Here is a 26184-nt window from a genome sequence, read left to right as displayed (position 1 = left end):
CGCGTGGGCTCAGCAGTCGAGCGTTCTACCCCTGAGCCATCACGGCACGGCGACAAGGTATTATTACTGCCAGTAATATCTACTGGTAATAATGTGCACAGAAAGAGCCGGATCACGATACCTTGTCCCAAATAAGAGCGATTCATATGCCTTCATCAAGAATGGATATAGGCAGTCTTCCTCTGCCCCAGCTGTTTCTAATTTGTGATCAATATTACTAGTAAGCAAAAATACACGTGACCTAGAATGGAAGGATTTAGAACAAAGTTGTCGGGGTCTATGAGATGGAGACATTTTGAAAAAAAAAAAACAAAAACGCACGTGATGCTTCCTGGCATTATCACAAATGAGACGAATGCGTCCTGTCCTGTTTGTATGCGCCAAGTTGTATGAAGAAAAAGTGATTACTACAATGAGTATTAATTCTGTAGCGGCGTTTTCAGGACAGATAGTGCTTTAATGTAACAGTGGATGAGAACGCCTATAAATCGGTTAACCCTAGTTGAATTGAGAAAGCAACGGTGGAAGCTTCTTTTGCCTGCTACATTAGTCTCCTATCACTCCCTATCAGTGTAAGGCGCTACGTTATTAGGGACACTAAGCTCATCCTTTAAGAATATGACGCGAAAGCGCAAGAACAGCCCACACATAAAGTCACGGTTCAACCAAACCGTATGGACGCGCCTGCGTGTCGTAACGAGAATACAAACGGTTCTGGCAGGCCGATTCTGATATCACCCTCCCATATGAAAGGAGCGGGTAACGTGAATTCAAATGTCATGGCAGGCTGATTTTTTTTATGGGGAGACCGTAGCTACGCCTCTTCACGGCGCAGCTCCTGCCACCCGAGGCCTCGCTTTAGCTGTCGTAGTATTGCTTTCGCAATAAGTGTTGCTGTCTGATGCATCTGAAAAAAAAAAAAAAAAGAAAGTATGCTTTCTGAGCTTTATTTGATCGTGCATGCTAGAAGTCTCTCTTAGTTTGTGGACTGCGCTCGCATCTGCGTTGAAAACGTACTTGCACATATGCAGGCAAAAAAAAAAAACAATGAAAATGGAATTCGGGAGAGCGCTTCTTTTTTTAAATGTATATAGACACGGTAGTAGTTGTGTACGAAAGTAATTTAATAATCACTGAAGAAAGAAAAACGACACGAGTGACAGATTGGTGTGCCAAATCAAAGTACTACAAATGTCATCATGCGCTCGAGTCCACCCGCTCAGCGATCGTTGTTGGAACACTTTTCACGGCATCCAACAGAGGGCAGCACCGTCACTTGCGAAACTCATTTCGCGCGCGTTGTTCGCACCACTTTTAGCGAGCAGCATTACTCCTTTGCCTGCGCTCACACAGACCGCCGAGAGGCATGACGCCGAGCGCGAACGAAGCTGCGAGGACCGCGCGCCGGTGACTTTGTGAAGCGAACAAAACGAATGAGCAATCGTGTGGATTCCGTAGGCGAGCGTTCATCATGTCGCCGTCAGCTGGAACGACTGTAGCGCCATCTTGAGAAGGTACGTAGCTTTTGTTTTCGGTTTTGCGGAGCTCGCCGCCGCTCTGTTCGAGCGTTCGTATAGCGACAGGTGGTTTGGTCGATGGGAAAACAGATTAAGGATTGGGTGTCGCCACCGCTCCAGACGCGAGCCCGCGTAGCCAGTCGCTAAAACCACGCGCCCATTGGTTTTTTCAGTTTCGATTTTTGTGGTTTACATTAGTTTTATTTTTTCTGTTGTTTTTTTTTTTTTCCGTCTAGTGAAAAGTGCCAAAGCCACTTGGGCGCCTTGCGTACTGCATGTCTGTGATGACAAGACTAAACAAAAAAAAAAGTATTTAAAAAGCTAATTTCTCCTCGGCAGCGCACGCAGCATGTGCGATAGATATTACCATACCAGCTGTTGATCAGAAAAGCTCGTTTAGTGTGTTCGTGTTGCTACAACAAAAGTGAAACTGTTTTCAAACAGAAAGCTGTTCCGAGCACCGCTAATTTCAATTAGCAATCGCGAAAGAGAAGAGGAGTGTGGTAATTAAACGCAGTCTGCCATGGCTCAGAACGTTTTTGCAAACGATAAAAGCAAAGGCAAACAAAAAGTTGGTGAAAACAGGCGCCGCCACGTGAAGTGGAACCCTTAGTGTTGAATAAGTAACGCCTTCATTGTGCTTCAGAATGCGGAATAGCGCGCTGCCCCAACCGTGTGGTGACCTCGCCACGCTCAGAAATAGTCGTCTCGCTGTCCGTGCGTGACGCCGAGTGAGGACGGGCCACCGAGGAGGGGAAGAAGTAATGTGATGACAGGATTGTGGGAGCGTAAAATAAAATTGAGCGTGATGATGAGCTCGGCAAGTCGATAAAGCAAGGCGCGAAGAGGATGACCCACTCATCTACCTGTCGCTGGCGTTCCTGGTGTCGAGGTTAGTCCCGAGAATTCAATATGGCGGCAAATCGATGAGCGAGCGACGCGGGAGTAAAAAGGAGAGTGGAAAGGGTAAGCTAAGGGGAAAAGGGAGAGAGGGAAAGGGGATGGATGGATGGATAAAACTTTATTTGAGCAAAGGAGTTTGGGACTCGCAGATCCCTGGGCCCCCGCACGGCCCCACTGTACTCAAGCGTTCATGCCCCGAAGGTCCATTACGCTGGTAGCCCGGCTTGTGACAGTTTCCTGATCAGCCGGGTCCGTAGAGCGCAGCAGGGCCTCCCAGTCCTCCCAGGTGATAAGGTGCTCCAGGCCCCGCGGGGGAGGGTCCGCCGGGCAGAGTGTTAAGACGTGAAGGGCGTTAGCGTGTAATTCGGGACAGAGGGTGCATGCGGGTGTAGGATAGAGGGGATGATAGTAAGAAAGAGATTGAGGGGATGGGAAGGTGTGCGTTTGGAGACGTCTCCAAATAGTGGCACGTCTATTGTCTAGGGATGAGTGAGGCGGAGGGTATAGCTGCCGAGTGGCTCTGTAGGCCTCGGTCAGCTCGCTGAAAGTGTGCATGCGTTCCCTCGTGAATCCCAGGTCGGAGGCTTCCTGTGCCCGGTGTATGGTACCTCGGGCTAAAAAGTTGGCAGCCTCGTTGCCAGGGTTCCCGGAGTGTGCCGGCACCCAAATCAGCTCCACTTGGCGGGACGGGTTTTGCGCAGCAGACGAGCTTAGAATGTCAAAGGCTGGACTATGAACTCTGCCTCGCGCAAAATTTTGAATGGCAGTTTTGGAGTCACTGAGAATGTAATTTGCTTTCGTATGCGTTATGGCGGCAGCTATTGCAGCTTCTTCGGCTTCTTCAGAGGTGAGGTTTGGTAGAAGTGGCAGCTTAAAAAGTGGGGAGAGAGAGGAGTTTACTGCTGCAGCCGCGGCGCTTATGCCTGTGCATGCTGCATCCACCCATGCGGTTTCGGAGTCGGAGCCGTACTGTCGGTGGAGTGCCTTAGCACGGGCTATACGGCGCTGTTCGTGGAGATGGGGATGCATATTTCGGGGAAGGGGCTTAATAATAAGCTCCTTGTGGATATGCTTGGGTATAGGGAAGAGGTCTGGGTCATTTGCGGGTATCCTGACTCCGAGATGAGAGAGTATGTGGCGACCCGTTGATGTGCGTGTGAGTCGTATGTATTGGGCATGTTTGTGGGCTTCAATGAGCTCCTCAATGCTATTGTGTATGCCTAGGGCTGCAAGGCGTTCGTTAGGCGTGTTGCAGGGTAGTTTGAGTGCGGTCTTATAGGCTTTGCGAATGAGTATATTTAAAGCGTTGATGTCGTGTTTTGCAAGTGAGAGGTAGGGAGTTGTGTAGAGCACCCGACTAAGGACAAAGGCTTGAATGAGGCGACATAAATCGCGTTCTTTCATTCCCCTGTGCCTTACTGTTACTCTCCTAATGAGGTGCGATATGGTACCAGTAATCTGCTGGAGTTTCTTGAGTGTGATGGTGTTTTTCCCATTGGATTGGATGTGGAGTCCTAGTATCCTGAGGTTGGGAACCTCAGGGACGGGCCGGTCTTCAATGGTGACTGAAATCGGGGCACACGGAGAGTTTCGTGGACGGATGATGAGGAGCTCTGACTTCTCCGCAGAGCATGATAGCCCTATGCTGCTTGCGTGTGTTTGGGTGGTGGTAGCTGCTGTTTGTAGGGTTTCCTCTATTTCTCCGTCGTTGCCATGTGTGGTCCATATGGTTATGTCGTCAGCATATAGTGTGTGGCGTAGGTGTGGGATGGTGTTCAATTTGCTAGCAAGGGGTATGAGGGTGATATTGAAGAGGAGAGGCGATAGTACAGACCCCTGTGGGGTGCCTACACTTTTGAGGGTGAATTTCTCTGAGGTTAGGGGGCCAAAATGGATTTCAGCTGTTCTATCTGATAAGAAGGCCTTGATGTATGAGTACGTGCGTTCTCCAACATTGAGGGAGGAGAGTGCACTAACGATCGCTAAGTGGTGGATGCGATCGAAGGCTTTGGAGAGATCTAAAGCGAGAACTGCTTTGGTGTGTCCTGGTGTGAGGGGGTTGTAAATGTCGTTCGTTAACTGCAGCATAGCGTCCTGAGCCGACAGGTGCGGACGAAAGCCGACCATGCTGTGCGGATACAAGTCGTTGTCAGCCATATGGCGGGCAAGTCTGTTTTGAATAACATGCTCGAAGAGCTTTCCGAGGCATGATGTCAGGGAAATGGGGCGAAGGTTCTGTAGCGTGAGGGGTTTGTTTGACTTGGGAATGAAGACGATTTTGCCATGCCGCCATGATTGGGGCAGAGTGCCTTCATTCCAGCATTTGTTGAAGTAATCCGTAATCTGCACGATAGAATTATCGTCCAAGTTACGGAGAAGGGAATTTGTGATTTGATCTGCCCCTGGAGCAGAATTTGTTCGTAGCGCAAGAAGTGCCGCTCGGACTTCTGCCACCGTGATTTCTTCGTCTAATGTTGGGTTCGGGCATCCGTTGTAACATGGGAGAGCGGTAGGAGTGCCCGGAGACGTGTATGTGATTTTGAGGGTGTCGATTAGGATATCTGTGTCATCTATGTTTTTATGAATGAGGCGAGTAACATGGTGTTGCGTGGCAGATTTTGTTCGTGTTGAATCTATGAGGTGGCGAAGGAGTTGCCAGGCTTTTTTGGAGGATAGTTTGCCAGACATGCTGTCACAGATCTGGTTCCAATTGGAGCGGCAGAGGTCTTCAGAGTGCTGTTGGATTTGTGCTTGAAGTGCTGAGAGACGCTTCTTTAGCGTTCTGTTCAGTTTTTGGCTTTTCCATCGCTCTAAGAGGCTATGGTGAGCTTCCCAGAGGTGAGCGAGGCGGCTGTCAAGGGTAGGAATCTCCCCTTTTGTCTCAATGTATCGGAGGTGGGTCTGGAGATCCTGTGTGAGCGAGTTCATCCAGGCCTCTATGTCAGTGATGGGCTCTGACTCACGTGATTGCCGGGTAGCCCTGAAGTGGTCCCAGTTGATGAGTTTGTGTGTGGTGTAGGCTTTGCGCTTTTGTTGAAAGGGGATGGAGGCGAGAATGATGTAGTGGTCGCTGCCTAATGTATGTTGAGTTCTGTCCCATGTCACATTTGTTAAACAGCGGCTGAATACGAGGTCGGGGCTGGTGTCGACACATACACTATTGCCAATTCTCGTGGGTGTGTTGAAGTTGTTGTGGACGGAAAAATTAAGGTTTTGAAGAAGGGTCCATAATCTGCGGCCTCTGTGTGTGGTTTTGATGTAGCCCCAGTCTGTGTGGGGACTGTTAAAGTCCCCCCCAATGAGTAGAGGGTGCTTACCCGCCAATTTATATATACTCTTTAGGAGAGATTCTAGCGAGGCAATGGGTAATGAGTGTGAATGGTATATGTTGGCGACGTAGATGGATGGGAGAGAGTGGGTGGAGTGTATGATTTCTGTAACTACGCATGGGGCATCTGCAGCTACCTGGTGTGTGATATAGGTGAGACTACGGTGTATAAATGTGGCAGCGCGCGGTGCGTCTGTGGAGTCGGAATATATGGGAGTGTAACCGGGGATGTGGGATTTCGTCCCGGCTTCTTGTAAGAGGAGAATTTGAGGGGTGGGGAGGAAGGTAGGAAGAAGAAGCTGAAATGGTGCTCGCTTGCCGCGAAAGCCACGGCAGTTCCATGTCAGAATGTTCAGGGAATCAAGTCGGACCCGCCCCGCCATGTTGAAGCGTTGGGGGTTTTAAAACGGGAGCAGCAGAGGCGTCTGCTGGCCGTGCAGCCTCTCCTATCTGAGGTGGGGGTAGGGGAGCTGCATGAAGTGCGGTGGTCTGCATGACTACCAGTTTCTGAAACATTGCCTCCATATGGGCTTCCATGCGCCGTTCTAAGGCAGCGGCATATTCGGCAAACTTTGCTGACAAAGTTTGATACTGGCTCTCAAATTGAGAGTTAAGGGTTTGAAGCTTTTTGTCGAATTGTTCGACTAGTTTGTGAATATGTTTGTCGAGTTGTTCGGCAGGGGCGGAATCGGTTTGCGTTTTTGGGTTGGGGGTAATTCGTTGCTTTTTTGCTGGGGGGCTGGAGCTGGTTTCTTTAGGTTTATCTTCTACTGGGCTTTGATTCGTCTCCATTGCGGCATGCGGCGGGGGTGAGGGTAACACTGGGGCAGGGGTTAGGTGTTGTGGAGCGGGAATGGTGGGGCTGTTATGTAGTAGAGCTGTTAGTCGACTTACCTCCGCCCTCAGGGCCCGGAGCTCCTCTTGTCCAGATTCGCGGGCCTCTGGATGGATTGTGGCTGGCTTTTCTTTGGTTCTGTCTGCCCACGTTAGTCCTTTCTGTACTTTAGGCTTTTTTTCACTGGATGGTGAACGGGAATTCGTCTCGGAGTGGCTGTTGTCCCGTGTTGACTGGCGGGAATGGTTTTCAGTCCTGGGCTGGTGGCCTTGCGTTGACTGGGTCGGGGGTCTTCGTGGTCGTAGGTATCGGTGCTGGCATAAGATATTGCCAGTGTGATGGTTTCCACCGCACACAATACACTTGGGCGCGCAAGTAGGGGGGTCGGATGGTGTGTGTTGTTCGCCACAATTGTGGCATCGCCCACTATCTGCTAAGGGGCACACGTCGCGTCGGTGGCCGGCTTCTCGGCAGTTGTAACAGGCCTCTACTTTGGGTTTGTGTTGGTAGCACACATGTACACCTCCCCAGTAGCAGATGGAATCTGGAATTGGTCCTTTGGCGAAGGTGATTAGGACTGATCCCTTTCGCCCGAAGGGGCGTGCATCAACAATTGGTGCACGAGGGTTGAAGGGGATCAGTCCTTCTAGGAGTTCTGCGCGTGGTTCCCCATCGTAGGCCATGTGTATGACCCCTCTTACTGCTTCGTCAGGCGGCGCAAGGTGCGCTGTCACTGTGAATTCTTGGCCCCCTATGCTGATGGCCGAGAGCTTGGCGTAGGCTCGTGCTCGTGCTTCTGCTGGCGTGCTGATGGTGAATGTGTTGTTGATCGGGTGCAGCCGCACTTTGTCCTGATGGATGGCTTCTTGGGGGGGTATCTTAGCAGCGTTGCAGGAAGGGGAAGGCGCTTTGCCTGCTCGAACACATTGCTTTTACCGCGTGCTCAGCAAGCGGTTTTTGCAAAGACCGCGTTGGCCCTCCATCTTTGGTGGGATAATGATCGTCTGAGGCTCAAGTAGTCTCTTGACAGTAGAAAAAAAAAAAAAAGTTGCAGTCTTCGTTTTCAGGGCTGCTTGGGTTCTGAAAGTTTTCACTTCAGTGTGTGTATGGCTAAAATGTTAGAGAAGGCTAAAGAAAACAATAAGGTGGAGATTAATCAGACGGGTCTTTCAATTTTGAAAGCCAGCCGAGGGACTCAGGGAGCAAGGTAAAAGGCTCCGCGCTGCGTCACATAAAAGGCATATAAATATTAGTTATTGAAATTAATTCAGACTACAGACAAAATGAGGATAACGGATAGAATATGAGCTGGCGGCACGTTACAGCTTCAACTGCCAGAACTTCAGTTGAGCAGTGCTGAGTTTTGAGATGGAAGCAAAACTGCACTTCATGAAGATAAATATCAAATACCATCTGGCTTTTTGTCCCTGTTGCTGCAATTAAAATAGTTAACCCATCCGAACCCCTCGCCGGCATGAATGTGCCTAGTAATAGGCACAGTTGGATCACGATACGCCGACAGTCGGCACATGCGTCGAATATTTTAACTGCAACTTATTGTAACAGCACGGCACTCGCCACCGGGAAAGTGTATCCAAAAGTCGCCGAGTATGCAGTCATGATGTAGAAACAAAACAGAGAGACGACCGCGGCTTTAATCTCTCCCAATTGTTTACCGAATAAAACAAAAATCCTACTTTTGATGGAATTGAGTTACCAGGCCTGGGGTTCAGGAGGATACGTTGTCGGGCAAGTTGGTTCATGACGATGGGAAAGTATGTTGCGCAAAAAAGGTCATCAAGAGAAAACAGGACGGGGCTTACTGCGCTCGTCTCGCCCTCCATTCTCTTGTGATTGTCCTATTCGCGCAGCATACCTTCTCAGGCACAGGGTGCAGCAGCCTTAGTCCGGCGACCACAGTCTACAATGCACCATTTCAACAAAACAGGATTTGGTTTACCATGGCGCTGTATTTAGTCACCGCCAATCAATCACCGGCCCTATAGGTCCCCCAGCGGTTGCAGAACAACTGATAATGCAGTGTACGGTGAGGTCCAACTAGCAAAAAACCGCTTGTTCTGCGGCGCAAGGCCCATTGTTTATCGGCCGAAGACAGGTGAATTTAGTGAATTTAGCTGCTAAGAACTCCAGAAAGAGGAAGAAGCTTATGCAAAGTAAGGATATGCAATGATAGCGCCACATATGCGCAACGTATGACCATTCCCCAATGTCCGCGTAGTTGGGACAGTGAAATATATCACGCCATCCGAATGTTTCAGAGTATCATTGTGGTGAGGAGAGTGTAATTTTGGACTTTGCGAAGAACGTGTGCTTATTCCGAGTTGAGTGGCGGTTGGGGTTGGGATAAGATTGCGTTGTTCTCCTTGATGTCCTTGTAGCTCTCAGCTGTTTGCTCTTTGTATGGTGCGACGCCTTCGCTGGCGTTGTATTTGACGAGGGGGATCGAGGGAGCGCAGATGCTAATTTTGCGGGAAGTTGACCAGGAATCTAACTCTAGGTGAAAGTAGTGTTCATATTTGGCTACGGGATTGTTTTAAAATGTCATGTAGGTGGGTTTCCAGTAGCCGGCGTTGTATGTTTGTGAGTTTGGTGCAGTCGGCATAGAGTTCTAAAGTTTGGTAAGCCGCATGGGAAATGTCAGCCGCATGAAGACAGATTAAAGGCAGATAGATTAAGGAAGGAACAATTATTGATAGTGATATATATTAATAGAGGTTGTAATAGAGAGTGGTAGAGATTATAATGACTACTAATGACTTGTAATGAACCCTATGTCTAACAACGAATTAGAATGACTAAAATGTTTACCAATGAGTAGTAATGGCTAAAATGACAATGAATTGTAATGATTGCTAATTACTTGTAATGACCACTACATCTACCGGCGATTTGAAGCGATTACAATTTATTATAAATTCCTAAGAATGCTTTCTAATGAGTAGTAATGACTAAGAAGATTACTAATGACTAATATGTCTAACGACGATTTGTAAATATTGAAATTGATTAGAAATGGCTAAAATGCTTTGTAATGACTAATAATGACTTGTAATGACAAATATGTCTAACAACGACTTGTAACGGCTATATTATAAATGACTAAAAATGCTTAGTAATGACTTGTAATGATTAAAATGAGAGGCCAAAAGAAAGAGGGAAAGAGAAATAGGTAATTGTAAACCGTTGCTACAAGCTGTACAATGACATCTCAGTTTATCGTACTGGCGAGAACTATGCTTGGGATACACCTGATCAATAAGGATACAGCTGGCAACAAAGGGGAATTCTAGAGCATTAACGGGAGTTTGGCAATAATCGTAATGCAGCCCAATAAAAGTTATACAGATTGATGTCTGCACAGGCCTATATACGCGCCTATGTCCAGTTATGTTCACGACAGAGTCGAAAAGTTCATTGGGGCTGTAGTGCCTGCAATGAGTAGTGAAAAAGAAAAGAAAAAAAAGAAACGAAGTACACAGTACACTCGTTGACCTCAGTTGTCCGGTGTAGCATGCTACGTGCATACTATTTGTTTTATTATATTACGACCTTATTTAGGCAAACTTTGTGCAGTCGAAGAAAAACGTGTTTCTGCACGGCTAAGAAAGCTAGTAGACTGGAAAGCATGGTAGAATTTGGGACATGCGTTCCCGTGCGCTGTGACATTACCGGCCCGCTCGTTCGTAAGGCAGATTAACTTCAGGCTCAGCGAAACCAGGCGTACTGTTCTGTTAATTTATTTCGGTTATTATGGAATGCTTGCGCTTCATTCCTCCGATAATATTTTATTTGCACTCACAAGATAAATTGCGCGAATGGGATGTTCCAGCCGCGAGTGGCGTCGAGCTGTAGGTGCGCTTTTGTGTCGCCCTCACGACATATTTTCGTAATTGACCAATTTGCGGAAACAAGTTACGTTCTGTACAGATCAGGGGCGACATTCACACAGTGGTGAACATTCGCGTATTGGCCAATGAATTTGCAGAATCTCAGTTCTTTCTCGAATGAATGACAGATATCACTTGGTACGCACTCGACGCGAACTGTCCATTCACGAAGCACATTTTATTGCCGTCTTGGTGGTGGTGCTGAGACTGGGCAACGTTCCGAAACAGACAAGAATTAATTTCCTGTACGAGCGCCTATAATAACGGCTATGTACATGTGGCTGCGCATTTGCGAAGCATCTCACATGATGCACCTGTCATCAATGGAAGGTGCTAAATAAGTTTACCTTTACAGCTATCGCATACTGCTTGAGATTTACTGGTGCAAAACTGTATACGTAATATGTATACAATCAAAACGAGGTTGCATATACTTTTTCTAGGATGCTTAGGAAGGCGGTGATAAAATGAATTATCTTCAATACTATTGTCTTCCATAAATTTCCGACTGCTGATGCATGCCTATCTGTTCAGAACCTGTCTGGTAAGCAAATTAGTTGAGGTGGGCGATTATTAAGGTATGAAAATCGATTAATTCTCTATTCGACCTTCGCTTCGACCCGAATTCAAACATTCGACCTCATCGAATTATTAGACATTCCTGAATATACTTCGAGTCTTCGAATCAAGCGGCATGGCGGTGTAGCCTGATCTATTGACACATCCGTAATACCGATCTTAGCTGTCGACATTACCGTAATCACCGTAGCTGGATTCACTGCCGAGAAAGTCTGATCCAATGTCTCGGATGGTAAAGAGGCGTCAAGGGCAAGAAGAAGCGCGGATGACAAGGCGGATTCAGGAGAATTCGCTACAACAAAATGAGAGCAGTTGAGAAATGTGTTTGCTCACAACGAGTAGACCTTTCACCAGTCCGAACAGATCATGACCAAACACATCTAATTAGTACAGACCCACGGTACAGTACGACTAGTACTGTGCGGACTATTTTTTGGAAGCCTTGCCGCGGTGGCTCAGTGGTTATGATGCTCGACTGCTGTACCCAAGAACGCGTGATCGAATGTCCTTCGCGGCGACTGCTTTCACATGGAAGTGAAAAGCAAAGCACCCTTGTGCTTTGCGATATCAGTGCACGTTAAAGAATCCCAGGTGGTCCAAATTTCCAGAGCCTTTCATATAGTCCCTGATAGCCTGAGTCGCTTTGGGACATAAACCTCATTAACCACACCTATTTTCTTCAAAATACTAGCTCTAACACTGTGCAACAGGATGCTGCAAATAGTATGGTAGACACAAAACGCTGTAGAGGGTGTTTACTGTCGGACAGGTGATCTATTACCTCTGTCAGAGAACGAATGGTCTGGTGGAAGCATTGCTCTGTAGCCATTTTCATCCCGCTTTATCCAAAGCTGTCAAACGTGTCTTTCGATTCGCTTCAAAAATTTCGGTACAATATGCGCCAAGCCTCATAGATATACATGAACGCTTGCGAGATCATTTTTACTGACACAGTCAACGCTCGTTACGACGAATCCGGATACAATGATCATCCGCGTATAACAGGCTTTGCGACTGTTTCTTTCTTTTTATTTTCTTGGCCCGCATAGAATATAAATCCACGTTGTTTCGGTTTTAACGGATTCTGTTATAACAAACTACTGACCACAATGACTAAATTTGGGGTAAAGTTTGGTCAAAGCGACCTTTGGAGTGGACATTTGCGGCCGTTGTAACTCGCGCTGCCAAGCGACCCTCTACAGAGGAGCCCGGAGCTTGCGTACCAACGTTGAAGCCACAGCAGAATTATTAATTCTTCCAATTAAACTTGCAGTGCCATCTGTCCTTTGCTGCGCTGGAGGAATGCACCATAAACTTGTAGTTGTCTATAAGCCGCGTAGAAGCATACCAAGCCAGCTGTCCCAGAGCCCATTATTATGAAACCTCCATTTACTTAATTACTCGATTCTTCAAAATGATAACTATAGCTTCTTCAAGTTATGTTGCAAAAGACTCGTTCTAGTGTATTCGAAGCCTGATAGGAAAAGCGCAGCTTGTGTCGAAATTTGGAGCTTGGTGGATGTATCGGGTGTGTGGAGTCATGAGACCACGTGACATAAGCCGAACGCTAATTGGTCAACGAGGACGTGTGACGTCATGAGACCACGTGACAGAAGCCGAGCGCTAATTGGTCAACGAGGACGTCTGACGTCATGAGACCACGCGACATGGCTAAGTTGGTAGATGTGCTCGTCACGTAACAAGGCCGAGCAAGGTAACGAGCTCGTCTTCAGTTAGCAATAGCGCTTGGTTGCGTGCAGACATATCTAGCTCTACTAATCGGGCAGCAATGGAGCCAGTATCAACGCGGAGTGAGTTTATCGTAGCCGATCCCCGCAAGTGGAGATGGTTGCGTAGGCCTAGAGTATGCGATGAGCAGCAGTAACAGAGGAGGAGGAGCAGCCGGCCACAGCGGACTTTAATGCTGTCGTGTTCTCAACGCGAATTAGAGCCCCTGATTTGTTGTGAAAGTGACTTCGGACCATTTCACTAAGCAATTCGAGACATTCAAGGATTTTTTTTTTTTTTTTTGAGCAGGAACACAACAGCTCCACTTAAAATCTGCAACCATACGGACTATAAATGCGGGACTAAGTAGCAGTTAGTTTGAATGAGTGATCGAGGCTGTATTTAGTCGCTGCGTATAAGATAACGAAGCTCGGTTAGGCTGTATGGTGACAGACTCTTTTATTTCATGCCAGCCTCCCCCCCCCCCCCCCCCCCTTTTTTTTTTTTTTCAGCATAGAGCGCGAGCACTCCGGATACCTTTTTTATGTCTTCAAGATAATCAAAGTTCGTTGTAACGAGATTTAACTGTATCAAGTAACGACACTCCTATAAGTATGGCCACTGTTCAGTTATGCTATTTGGTAATCGTAGCCGCTACAATGTGGAACTGCTGGTTGTATTATCTGCTGCGATTAAGATCACCATTGCTGTATGTAAACAAAGCCTCTTATATACCATAAACTACACAGGAGGCTATGATAAAAATAATTGCAGTTAACCTTGACATGGCCTGCTGTGGCATTTATTTTGCCTTTTTATATAGGGAAGAGTGACCTAAAAATTTGAGCTATTCGACTCGAGATTGCTCATCGAATATGAATGTTAGGCCAGCCACCACTCAGTCAACCGCCCAGCCTCTGCAATTGAAGGTGTACGAACAAAGTTTCTATATATATTTTTCTGAGTCTGGCCCCGTTTCTCTTTGTTTGCTTTGCATTTGCAAAAAAAAAAAAAAAATGCTGACTGGCTAAAACTTGTGACAGTTGTCCACCGCTCTTCCTGCATGTGTGCTCAATGACCTATTCCTGTGAAAATGTAATATTTCATTTTTTTTTATCTACTTTCCAGGCAGCTGCTGGACACAAGCGAAGACCAAAATGTATGTGCATTTCTCATCACTATGTTGATCACATTGCTTAAATCGCACTGTTTGCATCGCACTGTCGACACCACGAAGCATGCAGCGTGACTCAAGTCTGCAGTGACCGCCGCACAGAACTGCTTAGTGAAAAAAGTAGTCTGGTTTTAAAGCTTTTCCTTTCACCTGAAAAACAAAACAAAACAATCCAACCATCAGATGAAATTACAAACTTAGGAATTTCGATATATATATATATATATATATATATATATATATATATATATATATATATATATATATATATATATATATATATATATATATATATATATATATATAATATGAAGGGGAAATGAGGGTGCTCGTAAATAATACATGAAGGAAAGAAGCCGACAGTCGGCGAGGCCAAGGAAAGCATTGGGGATTGTAATTTGTCTTTTTTTTCTTTTAATTTTTACTTCGATAATCACATAAATTAGTAACGTAATCTGTTCAGGGGAAAAATAATTAAACGCAAAGTAGAAGAAAAACCAACGTGCCGATGGTGGGAACCGAACCCACGACCTCCGAAAATCGCGTCCGGTGCTCTTCCAACTGAGCTACAACGGCCGCTGTCCCCCCTGCTACTTTCTTGGGTATAGAGTGTTCACCAGCGCCACCCTCAACCATAGCGGCGGACGTGGAACGTCTTGTGTTACCGCCAGCGTCACGTAGAATGTTATCAAGAGCGAGGGCGAAAGTTGTGCTAGAACCCTATTACGCTACCTATGGCTTCAAGACTGCCAAAACCGAGACCCCCGTAAGCTACAAGCATATAAATGAAGGGAAAATGAGGGTGCTCGTTATAATACATGAAGGAAAGAAGCCGACAGTCGGCGAGGCCAAGGAAAGCATTGGGGATTGTACTTCGTCTTTTTTTTTTTTTAAATTTTACTTCGATAATCACATAAATTGGTAACGTAATCTGTTCAGGGGAAAGATAATTAAACGCAAAGTAGAATATATATATAAGGATGTCGGATGTCACACAGCTTTCCCTATTATCCTATTTTATCCTAACAGTTTAGGACGGCGACTCCATCGTCCGAAACTGTTGTTAGAATAAAATAAGATTATCGGGAAAATGGGTGACATCCTTTTTGAATTTCACTGGCCCATTAGCATACACACACACGCGCGCAGCGGGTATTTTCTCTTTCTTATGTTCTTAAGTAAGCTTGAACCAGCAAGCGCACGTGCGTAAACTTTCTCAAACTTCGAAATGGGCTCACTCGCGTGGGCGCTGGACCATGGCCGGTCTCGAGGGAGAGCGCGTTTCTCTCTTCTCTTACGGCCTCTCCAATGGGGTCTGTTTCCACCGCCCGCCGCGCCTCGGTGGGGTCGCCACCGCCCCACTGCTGCTCCTCCGCTACAGCCGTTCACGCGCAAGGGAAACGCGCGCTCGCTCTTCGCTCCGCCCGCATCGGTTGCAACCGGCAGGTTCTGATATTTCACCCCTTATGGCTTATAGGAAGAAGCCGTAATCAGCGTCTGATTTATCGTGTATGAGCAATAAAACAGTCAATAATGCGCGTGCGCGCGAGAGCGCGCGCACCTTCGTCAGTGCTGTCGCGCACGGTCGAATGAAGTTTCGGGTGCACTTACATCAACACTTTTTGCCACTAAATTTTTCACAAAACTATATGTACCATTTTATGCAGTGTGCCTTTGAAAGCTGTAAGCTGGTATAACGCGACCTGACGCTAGTGCATGGCAAACTGTTCGGTGGATATTCTGTCAACCGCTGCCGTTTTCGTTTAGAGCAAAACAGGCACTGACGAAAATTCATAGCACGTCTCAGATTCAGAGTAAGGATCAAACATTTACGCATACAGTTAAAATTTCAGTTGTCTAGTGAAGTGGGCTGCTCTAGCTACGTTTAAAACAAATTAGTAGGTTGAAACACAGCAGATGTATACGTAGTCTCGCGAATGACGCACACGTAGACAGTCATAGTTTAATACAGTGATAAAAAAAAAACGACATTTAATCAAGGAAATGGGCGTAAGCAGATGCGCATAATTGAAAATTGCAGCAAGCAATAAAAAAAATGTCCTTCAAAGTTAACACATTGCACTCATTCATTAAAACGGTACATGCGGCTAGAAAATTAAAGTCTCAAAATCTTTCTGGACGGTTTGCGCACATAAGGAGCTGGCCTTTCGTTCCTGTCTGTCACCTTCTTAGCATAATTGACAAGAAGTATTCTGAGAAATTTCTCACATATTAAAGAAGCGGACCTTATAGCATGGCTATTGTCAATGCCTTCCGGACAACTCAGCCAAGGTGAGTGCTGGCTGGATTAAGATTTGTAGGACTTCAAGGACATTTGTGTATGGTAGGTGCACGACAGCTTTTTCAAAAAGAGACGCAACCTTGTCCAAGAGGGCTACAAACTCTGGTTTTGCATAATGCGGTCCGCTAGAATCTTGTCCTCGCAGAATAGTGTACATGGGGCTGCTTCTTTCGCTGGTTTCAAGAAGGATAGCACAAGCGTCACACCCGAAGTCACTGATTAACTTCACAATGTATCCAGCGACGTAAGCTAAACCAGAATACGTGACAGTGGGTAATGGGATGACAGGAGATACCATCACTTCTTTCAGTTCCTCGGTTACTGATTGCGGCAGAGCTGAAATGATTTCGTCGGTGTCGACACTAGGTGCCTAGGCGCGCAATACAGCGCGACATACAACTCCTATAGTCACATCTGAATAATTAGCACAGAGAAAAGCTTTTATATCCATTATTGAGGAGTGTCCCTTGAGTAACAGTGGCGCATGTGTAATAAGCAAGGCATTCTACCAAAATAATGGGGCAGCGATTGCTCTCTAAGGCAGGCATTACTGCGCAGAAAGTTACAAGGAACTATTCGTTCAAAAACATACTAGAAAAAGAATGAAAATATTGCTAGGAATTAGTGCTTGAAATAGATTTCCTGTTGTTTTCATGAAATAATCATGATGTCATGTAAACATTTCATTAAACCAACATTTATTTGCAAAATTAAAATAATGTTTATAATACAACATAAAACATTTGCTGGTCTATAAATTATAGCAAAATTGAAAACAAAACTTAAAAGCGTTTACTCTGACGTTATACCAATACTTTATGTCATGTAAGCATTGTGCAACTTACATTACATTTTTATAAAATTATTTTCATCTTCGGTGTTGCCTCGATGGTTTCTCATCTAGCGCTGAAAGACGGTTTTGCCATGGTTGCTGTTATGTTTGCCTTGAAGAAGCTTCGATGTGATCACTGCTCATTCACTTTTTTTATTCATCTTCTTGTACAAGCTTGGGAAAAAAAATAAGATTAAAATGAACAAAAGTAGATACCATGCCGCAATACATGTCATATGTTTGTCGAGCGTTTGCTGAGCGACAATGTTTTTTAATATAAAGACTCCATTCACGTGCGTAGCACGCTGACAAGATGCCGCTGCAGCATCTACCTTCTGTAATTTTTCATTTAGGGGCTACACTCACCACGAAACCCGCGGGCGACAGCGCGAAACCAGGCAAAAGCCACCCGCCGCCACTGAAGCAGATGCGGAGCGAACAGTGAGCAGGTCGCGCCCCTTGCGGCGGCGGAGAGCGTGACTCAAGGAGAAAAGTTCCCATTGTTCACGCGGCGATTGAGAAGGCCGCGCGCTCTCTCCCTCGAGACCGGCCGTGGCTGGACAAAGCGTACGCGATGCGCGTGACGCTCCGGGCGCTGCAAAGGATAACAAGCCCAGCCGGCGCTTATATGCCGTAAGGTGCGGTTTTATGAACGCCGCATAGTTGAACGTTAATACCCCGAGCACAACGTCCTAATTTGCGGTGTCTCCATATTTTCCTCTTTGCTAAGCCGCTCGGCATGCACGGAAGTTTTTAATTACGTCCCCCCTTCTCTCTCTCTTTTTGTTCTTGATATTTAGCTGTGGCTCCTTTCCTCTGCTGATTAGGAGTGCCTCTGACGCGTAGGAACACATTATGAGAGTTCGCAAACATAACAGTTGTTAAGCGGGGATCCAGGCACTGGTAGCGGGCACTGGTAGCGAGCAGGACCGGAGCGGGGGTGTCCTAACTTGCAGTCAGCTGGTCCGCAAAATCACTTCCTCTTCCTCTTTCTCGGTGATCTGCCCACTTAATCGGAACTTCTTCTTTACACAGTAAATTTATTACTTTTCTGGCGTCGATGTTAACATCACGTGTTTAAACGATCTCTTGTCGGAAAAGCACTATTTATAGCGTCATGCAATATTGAGCGCTCTGCTGGGGTGAAATGCGGCACAAATTTCTCTGCGCCGTCGTTGTCCACTTCTCCTCTTTGTCTCGTCTTTTTGCGCAATATACATTACTGTCCATCATGGTTCACCAACTCGCCCAATCAGCCGTTCTTCTACAAATTTCGCTTCCTGGCTTTCTAACTCTCCTCGCAGGAGAAGTTGAGAGAGCCAACACCGAAGTCAAAAAGCGTGATATGGGTGTTTACTGAAGTATACTTTGTGTGCCAGACAGTTCAGCGGTATACAAAGGCGTGCTCGCGTGAAAACTGTGCCTGAATTCACTAGAACCAAAGCTTAATTTTGCGTGTTTGTTGGTACGCATATGTCGAGGCATTTTAACCAATTCAGCCGCCAAAATTGTTAACCATAAATTTCGAAAATGAAGGGTAGATACTTGGGCCTGTTGGTACATGATCGAAGGGAACAAAATGTAGCGCACCAAGACAAGGACAGAGAAAGAAGACACACACAGCGCTATGTGACAGAGAAAGAAGACACACACAGCGCTATGTGTGTCTTCTTTCCCTGTCCTTGTCTTGGTGCGCTACATTTTGTTCCCTTTGAAAACGAGCCGCTCGAGCCAAGTATTTAAGTCTAAAAAATGAAAGAGAAATAGTATATAGGTGAACGTCAAGTTAACGGAGCGCGAACTGTTAAAATGCCGGCCAGTCCTCTCGGGACCTCTGGCCTGTCACGACCAATGGTCGTATCTCTCCTTTTCACGACACGTACTAAAAGCCTTCGGGAGAGGCATATAAGAGCAAGAAGTCTCTTGTGTTTTAGTGTGTCTACCTGAAAACGCTTTTCTTTTTCCTTTCAGTGACATCAGTTAAAAAAAAAAAAAAGGCAATGCATATCTGTTGATGCAGCACCTGACATTTTGTAGCCGTTTTTTTTTTTTTTTGTTCAGCTTAAATACGCACCTTCCTTGTGCTATGTGGGAAAGGGCTGCCATTCCTTTCTTTTGAGTTGTGGTGCGTAATGGCGCTATTCTTTCGAAGAATCTTTATTCAGACAGAGACAAGTCGGACTGAGCATGCAGTAAGCGTATATGATGAAAAAATTCTTGTGTAATCTTGAAGAAGCTATCCTGTTATCTGTAATGTACTTTCGCCTGTTTTTTCAATAAACCACAAAATTACATTTATCTGGCGGGAGAGCAGAACTCGACTACCGTAGCGGAATCGCGGCTTGCAGGCGTTCCTCAATAGCTTCTTTTCCACTTTGAAGCTTATCGCGGCGGAAGCTTTGCAAACAACGTAAGAAGTAATCGATAGAACGGAACGCTGCGAGAGCTAGAGGGCGGGGAGCTGGTGTTGATCGAACGGCGCGTCGGCGAGGGCTCTTGTTTGTGCCTCCGGTGCGCGTCACATCACGCTGGCTGCACCTGTTGAAAGCTACTCGAGCGTAAGTGTCCTCCATGCGTCGCCGAGCTGCCCCCTGCAGTCTATGTCAATGGCACACGGCTGCGTAATTACGTAATTATGTAGCACTGATGTACAGAATTAGACCACTGTGGTCGATACAGACTGCCCAATACGTACACCGAATATTACTACAAAAGGAGCCGAAGAACGACCTCCGCACCTTCATTTTTTTTTTTTTTCTTGAAATGCTGTCTTCCTTCCGAAGAGGGCACTCAACCTTTTTCAACAAGTTACAGACTTCCACTGTATACCATTGAATCTCTTTCCGTAACCATCTAAAGATTCATTCAGAGATAAATCCCGTTGGATCCCACGCCAATAGCATGACTGCTCAGGCACTCCGCCTTCCTTCCAGCAGACGGAACAGCGCTATCCTGCTGTTAGCGTTTGCCAACCATGCAAATCTAATAAGCTCGGCCTTGCGTTCAGTGCGGTTTCTAGAGGCCATATAATTTCAGGGCGTTATCACTTTCAGTATGTCTTCCAGTAAACGTGCGCTGTGCACCTACCAACGATAGAAATTTGAGCTTTTTTTTTTTATGCAATACGCGCAGCGAGCAGTCAACCAGCGTCGTTTTCACAACACACCAAGGCCCCGTGCGTGTGCAAGAATGGTTAATGAAATGCAAAGTAATCACCGAGCCTAAAATCTTTCAGCTCCTCGAATAAATTGTTCCCGAAGACAATAAAGTCGCATAATCCTGCTTTCTGTCCTTTTTCTCTCTACCTTCAGCCTGTCATTATTACGCGCTTGAGGACATTGATAAAATTGCGGAGATTAGATGTGTGCATCGCATATTTAAAAATAGAAAGACAGACCAGGACGCTAAAGTCATCCAGAGTGGACTTCGACAACGTCGGAAGCAACGTTGCAGCTGTACAGGTTTTCGTCATTGCAATCCGACGCACTCGCTGCCGCTTTGCTCATTGATATATTTTTTTCTTAGCACATATAGTAAGCTGTCAACCCAACCCAGCTCGTCCTTGTCATGTGACCAGTACATCTTTTATTTGCCACTGCACTTGAAGACTTGGCCATGCAACGTGGTCTTTGACGTCATGCATACCGGCGACCAATTAGGAAATTCCTTGACCGCCGGGTTTTTCTGCTCATATGGCTGCAATGCTATCGAGTTGAAAGGAAAATGAAAAAGTGGCGACTGTCCATGTGAGCAGCATTACTGTTTGAATGTCCTCTCTTCGAACAGGGTCGTAATACTTTCGAGCACAGGTCATACTTAGTCATACATATGCTATCAGCCGCAGTCTTAGGATAGGTCTTGACCATGAGTTTATTGAGGCGTTCATACGCTTTATTTCTGCAGGCTTAGCTAGACATGCTCGGCCCGTCCACCTCGAAGCACAGTACAAACATTGCTGCGCAGTATTAGTGTGATAGCGTTAGAATTTACATTATGTGGTCGCGGTCTGCGTTAGTTACAAAAGTCGTTGATTGGTCGAGAGGGAAATGACGTCAAAAGGTCACATGACGTGACGGACCGCGTATTGGTCGGTGGGGTGTATGACGTCAAAAGGCAACATGAGACGGCAGACATTCCAGCAGCTGACGTGAGAGCCGACTGGTCACCGCTGTGTGCGATGCCATGAGACCAAGCGATACGGCCTAGTTAGATGGGCTGATTACGTGGCGTGGTCGAGCGCGATGGTGGGCGCGGCGGCATCTGCGCATGGTTCTATGAAGACGTCTTAATACAGACAGCTCCGCTTATCAGGTCGTAATTGAGCCAGAATCAAAACCATCTATGTCTGCAGTAGTGGAAATACAGTCAGAAGTCACTGCAGTTGACTTACAGCCTGCTATATAAGCACCGAATGAGTATCAGCAGCAGTGCAGCGACCGCGAGCACGTCAGGTAGCGGTAACAAACGTTGCTTCTAGCACTGTCAGACTTTTTAGCGTCTTCATAATTTTTATCGCGATAGTGCTAAAGCACCGTTCTCCAAAAATTCTGCTTCTGCGTTGTCGCCGCTGTGAGCGAAAAGTCAGAAGCATGCCTCCGGCAGGCGTCAGTTGACACAGCCGGTCACTGGTTGGTCAGAGGGTTGCGTGACATCACGAGACCACGTGAGATGACAGGGCTGGCCAACCAGGGCAGCGCCTTGGGATGTGCGGGTAAAATGGAACTCGAACCAGGGTCCCTTGGATCCTCAGTCAAAAACACTGCCTCTAGGCAAGGCCTCCTCTAGTTTAGAGGAGGCGTTACCTTAGGCCAGGCAGGCACTTTCGTGCGGCTTGGTTTCATGGAGGCTTATTATACCTGTGTCGGGTGATCTTTCGCATGATGTAGTAGCTTACAACTCTACGCTAAAGAGTATGTGTAAGATAACAGAGTCACGAATTCAGGAGTGATAAAGCAAGTAGCACAGTTCATGCACCCGGACGACCGCGTATCTTTAAAGTTGATGCTTAAGTGCTCCCCGTAAAATAAAAAAAAAAGGGGGGGAAGGGGGGGGGGGGCTTTCTTTTCTGCGGTGTTGCATTCAAGATCCTGAAGATGCTTACTGGCTCAATTGAATCATCCAGTCTCACCTCTCAGTTACGGCGCAGGTCTCGGTGGGTCCTACATGCGCATGCGAGAGAAATCGGCCCTTCGATAGAAAATTTCCCGATAAGGTGTTGGGACGTCTCGGCATCGTACAAGCCACTGTTTCACAGATGAAGACATAATGCTGCCGCGGTCACTGCATACGCTGTGTATACGTTTTGGCGTTTTATACCATATGTTTAAAGCTCCGTCGTCTTCTGGCAGCGCTGTAGGTGGTTTCCGGGTTCCTTCTGAGAAATGCCAGCAGAACAGAGCACATATTTCAGACCATGTGTAAGTTCGATACTGATGCTGCGCAAAACCTAATGTGAGTGTTAACACCCGCGCAGGTCGCAGCACATCCGGCTCTTCCATCGTCGGTACCAGAGCCGCGAGCAAAGGCTTCTGGCCATCCAGCAGGCGGCCACGGCAGCCAGCAGAGGGCAGCATCTGTCGCGAGATATGAAAGCCCTTCTCACCAACCTGTCACCAGCCGAGCGAAGGCTGGTTGCCATCAAGAATAACCTCCAGGTAACGCCCTTGTCAAGCAAGTGTGATGTACGAGACATAGCCATTCAAGATTATAGAACATGGCCCGGCATCGTACATGGCACCGATGCTTGCATTCGTCGTGACCAGTCATTTTACTCTGTTGCTTTTGATCACGCAATTTTTAAAAAAGAACGAACGCAATTAATTGTAGCAAAGTAAAATTAACTTTTTCTCACATCAGGGTTTGACAGCGCTCTTGTGCGCTGTCCCTGCGAGCGTCGTGCAAGTGTTATAAAGCGCGGACTTTCCGAACATCTGTTACTATGCGCTAGTTTGGACTACTGACACATTCCCTGTACCACTGCAGGCAGTGAAAATGTGTGTGTGTGTGTGTGTGTGTGTGTGTATTCCAGTCAGTATAATTCGGTCGTGAATATATATCTGTTCATGTGAGCGGCGGAACCCCGCCTGCCCGCCACCCTCTCGTGCGGGAAACTTCCATGCTGACCTCCATTGTTTCGATGAAAATTATTAGCAAATACATGGTTTAAATATTGACCCCCCCTCCCCCCTTCCCGCTCGCACCTAGAATGAGTGACTATAAGTCCATTCCTGCAATGCTTCATTTTTTCTTAATCTGCTGCGAGGCTGTCGCGGAGAACATTCGGCTACAGTTCTGGCCGTAGCTTATAATTGCACAACATATATGCATCACGCCTCACAAAAGAAAGGAACTCTTGTTTGTTTATGGACTATAACATTAAATGTCCGCCCCCCCCCCCCCCCCCCCCTCCCCCCTCCTTCATTCCCGCTTACGCTTTTCTGTAGAGTACGCTCCTCATGCGCAGGGCGTCGTCACTTTGTGGAATGGTTGCGCGCTACTTCAGCTCGAAGCTATACGATATGCGCATACCTGAGCTCCCAATAATTAAGCCCGCTCCTGCTGCTTATACCGGCGCGTGCCCATCGCGTACGTGCAGCGAAAGCCGACTGCCAGAAAACCTTTTCCGATGATCACTCAGTACCCCGCCGGGGTGGCGTAGTGGTTACGGCGCTCGACTACTGTTCCCAAGGACGCGGGATCGAATCCCGGTCTCGGCGGCAGTGTTCGATGGAGGCGAAAAGCAAGGCGCTCGTGTGCTGTGCGATGTCAGTGAACGTTAAAGAACCCCAGGTGGTCGAAATTTCCGGAGTCCTCCACTACGGCGTCTCTCATAGCCTGAGTTGCTTTGGGACGTTAAACCCCACAAACCAAACTAAACCAAACTCAAGAGCGCGACACATAGCAACAGTCTTAGCTCTCCGCTTCCTTCGTAAGAGGGGAAGGAGGAGAGTTACATGGATTGAAAAACAAAAGGCGAAGTAGTGATGAACTGCCGGTATCGAGCTCAAAGCAGGAGCTCTACTCCCTTAAAAAAGAAAAAAGAAAGGAATATAGAGCTGAAAGAGCGCCGTTTCGCTTATAAAAGCGCAGCGGCCTCTCCGGCTCTTACGTGACAGGCTTTCTCAAGCATTGGGCAAGCGCTGCTCACATGCATACAACACGGAGAAATGCGCTGGTTTGGAGCGTGCCCAGAATGAGTCTGTATACCCATGAAGGGAGATCGAACAGGAAAGTAGAATCACGTTTTATCGACTAAGCACAGAGTTACATCGTCACTGTGTAGAACGCGAACTCTCAAAATGAACAGAAAACGAAAGATATAGCATAGGATGCGATTTCCATGAAATATTAAGGTGAAAGAAAGCCTTACTAGGCTATGTTATGCCCGCAAAACCTGTCCGCAAAATCTGTCATCAAAATGTGCCGCCAGATGTGACGTCATCAGCCGGTGATGTCATATCGAGTCATTGGTCATTATAGTCGTGATTAATGATAACTAAAATGATAAAAATGATGATTACTAGTGATAACAATGACAAATATAATTAGTAATTAGGTAGTTATAACGTAATTAGTGATATGTAATTAGTGATAGGTAATTTGTAGAAACGTCAAGGCAACGCTAATGTTTTCGCATTCTCCCTATGCAGTTTCTGCAGTGAGCCCCAAGTTTTTGAACTGGAGAGCATCTTGCATCAACTTGTCGCAAGGCAGTGTACCGACATACCAACAACAAAGTAGGAGAGCAGATGTTAGCGGGGTCACTTTCTGGTTTCAGGCGCGTAAAACATACTAACTAATTACACGTAAGATATTTAAAATTCTTGACAAAATAAGCATCTAGTCATTAGGTGAGCATACCGCTTAGCTTTGTATCGTTAATGCACAATGAGCCAGATCTTCCTTGAGCAATATCGGGTGAACATACCGCTTAGCTTTGTATTATCAAACACAGCAGTAATACTGCTGTGTTTGATAATTAAAATGAATTCGATGCCAGGCATACGTAAGGACAAAATGAGCGACGGCTAAATAGGCGTGAATCACAAGGTACCATATACATCACGCAATATTGCTAGCAAGCTCACTGACAAGGCAAAGCTTGCTGACACTGGCCTTCACACCAGAACAAAAGTCACAGACCATTTATGAGATTCATGCGCCGCATATAAGCGAGATCGTCACTTTTCCACACCATGCTATGATTATATTGCCGCCTATTTATAGAAATAGCAGATATAATAATGCTCGTTTATGAATATTTATGATGCTGTGGTAGTTCTCTTTTATGTGCCTTAGGCCACATATATTACATCCTGTAGCCGTCGACATTTCGTTCAGGGAAAGGTTTTAGAGCTCAGTTGGATCCTCACAGCCTTCTGGACAGGGACGTGAACGCTCCCATGCCATACCCGAGAGGCATGCACGTCATTTTTCGAGGCGCTTCAAACGGTCTATGTCGATTCTGCAGGATAACATAGCTTAGCAACACGGCGTACAAACGCTGTCACTTTAGAAGTAAAAACGGACTCGGAAACGGGTGACACACGCCTTGGGACCACCTTAATAATCCTAATATATGTTCAAAGGTGACAGTTAGGACAGCGCCTTTGTGTTAAGCAAGCCGCAGTTTGTACGGCAGATGACAAGAGAGTTCGCAAAGATTGAGGACGTCGATCCGTTCACCTTTGTTACACGTTCGGCCGAACGCTGTGGCTTGACAGGTGAACGGACTCGCAACTTGCCGCCTTGAAGCCAATTACTAAGACACAGGAAGACAAAGCAGCCCCCGTCGACCTGACGGGGTGAACTCTTAAACGTATAGCCCACTGAGGAAGGAATCGCGCTGGACGAGTTATTAGTTGAAGTTGCGCTCAGTGAGGTCCACAGAGACTTTACGCGGACAAGCGGACTCGACGGTTGCTGTCCTGCAAAGAATACACTTTGCTTACGACCTGGTGTTAGTTAAAATAAGGTTAAATGTTTAATATAATGGGAAAAATAAGTCATGTGAGCGCGCAAAGAAAAAAAAAAAAGTGAAAACAATGTAACATGCCGAGTCAATTAGTCGATAAACGG

The 26184-nt window shown here is 46.5% G+C and overlaps 3 protein-coding genes across 3 annotated transcripts in view; 1 reads left to right on the top strand and 2 right to left on the bottom strand.

Annotated features, from left to right (window-relative positions):
• Positions 1–1322: 1322 nt before the first annotated feature.
• The window catches only part of LOC146198527 (uncharacterized), a 32275-nt gene continuing 7413 nt past the window's right edge, over positions 1323–26184 (top strand). Inside the window, exons 1-3 of the mRNA XM_084594025.1 lie at positions 1323–1514; positions 13927–13957; positions 22580–22760. Of these exons, the coding sequence (XP_084450151.1) occupies positions 13956–13957; positions 22580–22760 (183 nt within the window). The 5' untranslated portion in view covers positions 1323–1514; positions 13927–13955. The remainder of the gene's footprint in view (positions 1515–13926; positions 13958–22579; positions 22761–26184) is intronic.
• Positions 2533–4879, bottom strand: LOC146198529 (uncharacterized). Its single transcript, XM_084592607.1, has one exon. The coding sequence runs from the start codon at positions 4575–4577 to the stop codon at positions 2601–2603; it is 1977 nt and encodes a 658-aa protein (XP_084448733.1). The 5' UTR covers positions 4578–4879; the 3' UTR covers positions 2533–2600.
• On the bottom strand, positions 6109–8346 carry LOC146198528 (uncharacterized). Its single transcript, XM_084591925.1, has 3 exons — positions 8301–8346; positions 6643–7496; positions 6109–6198 (listed from the first exon to the last, which is right to left on the bottom strand). The coding sequence occupies exons 1-3, from the start codon at positions 8344–8346 to the stop codon at positions 6109–6111; spliced, it is 990 nt and encodes a 329-aa protein (XP_084448051.1).

Source organism: Amblyomma maculatum, chromosome 2 (genome assembly GCF_055883805.1).
Source record: "Amblyomma maculatum isolate TAMU_Amacu chromosome 2, ASM5588380v1, whole genome shotgun sequence".
In the NCBI taxonomy this organism is placed as follows: domain Eukaryota; kingdom Metazoa; phylum Arthropoda; class Arachnida; order Ixodida; family Ixodidae; genus Amblyomma; species Amblyomma maculatum.
This window is presented reverse-complemented; position numbering and strand designations above follow the sequence as displayed.

Coding starts and splice junctions, on each gene's coding strand:
- LOC146198529 (XM_084592607.1), bottom strand. CDS start 4,577: ATGGCTGACAACGACTTGTATCCGCACAGCATGGTCGGCTTTCGTCCG.
- LOC146198528 (XM_084591925.1), bottom strand. CDS start 8,346: ATGAACCAACTTGCCCGACAACGTATCCTCCTGAACCCCAGGCCTG. Junction 7,497..8,300: donor CCTCCTGAACCCCAGGCCTG/GTAACTCAATTC, acceptor GTGTTCGAGCAG/GCAAAGCGCCTTCCCCTTCC. Junction 6,199..6,642: donor TCCGGGCCCTGAGGGCGGAG/GTAAGTCGACTA, acceptor CCCCCACCTCAG/ATAGGAGAGGCTGCACGGCC.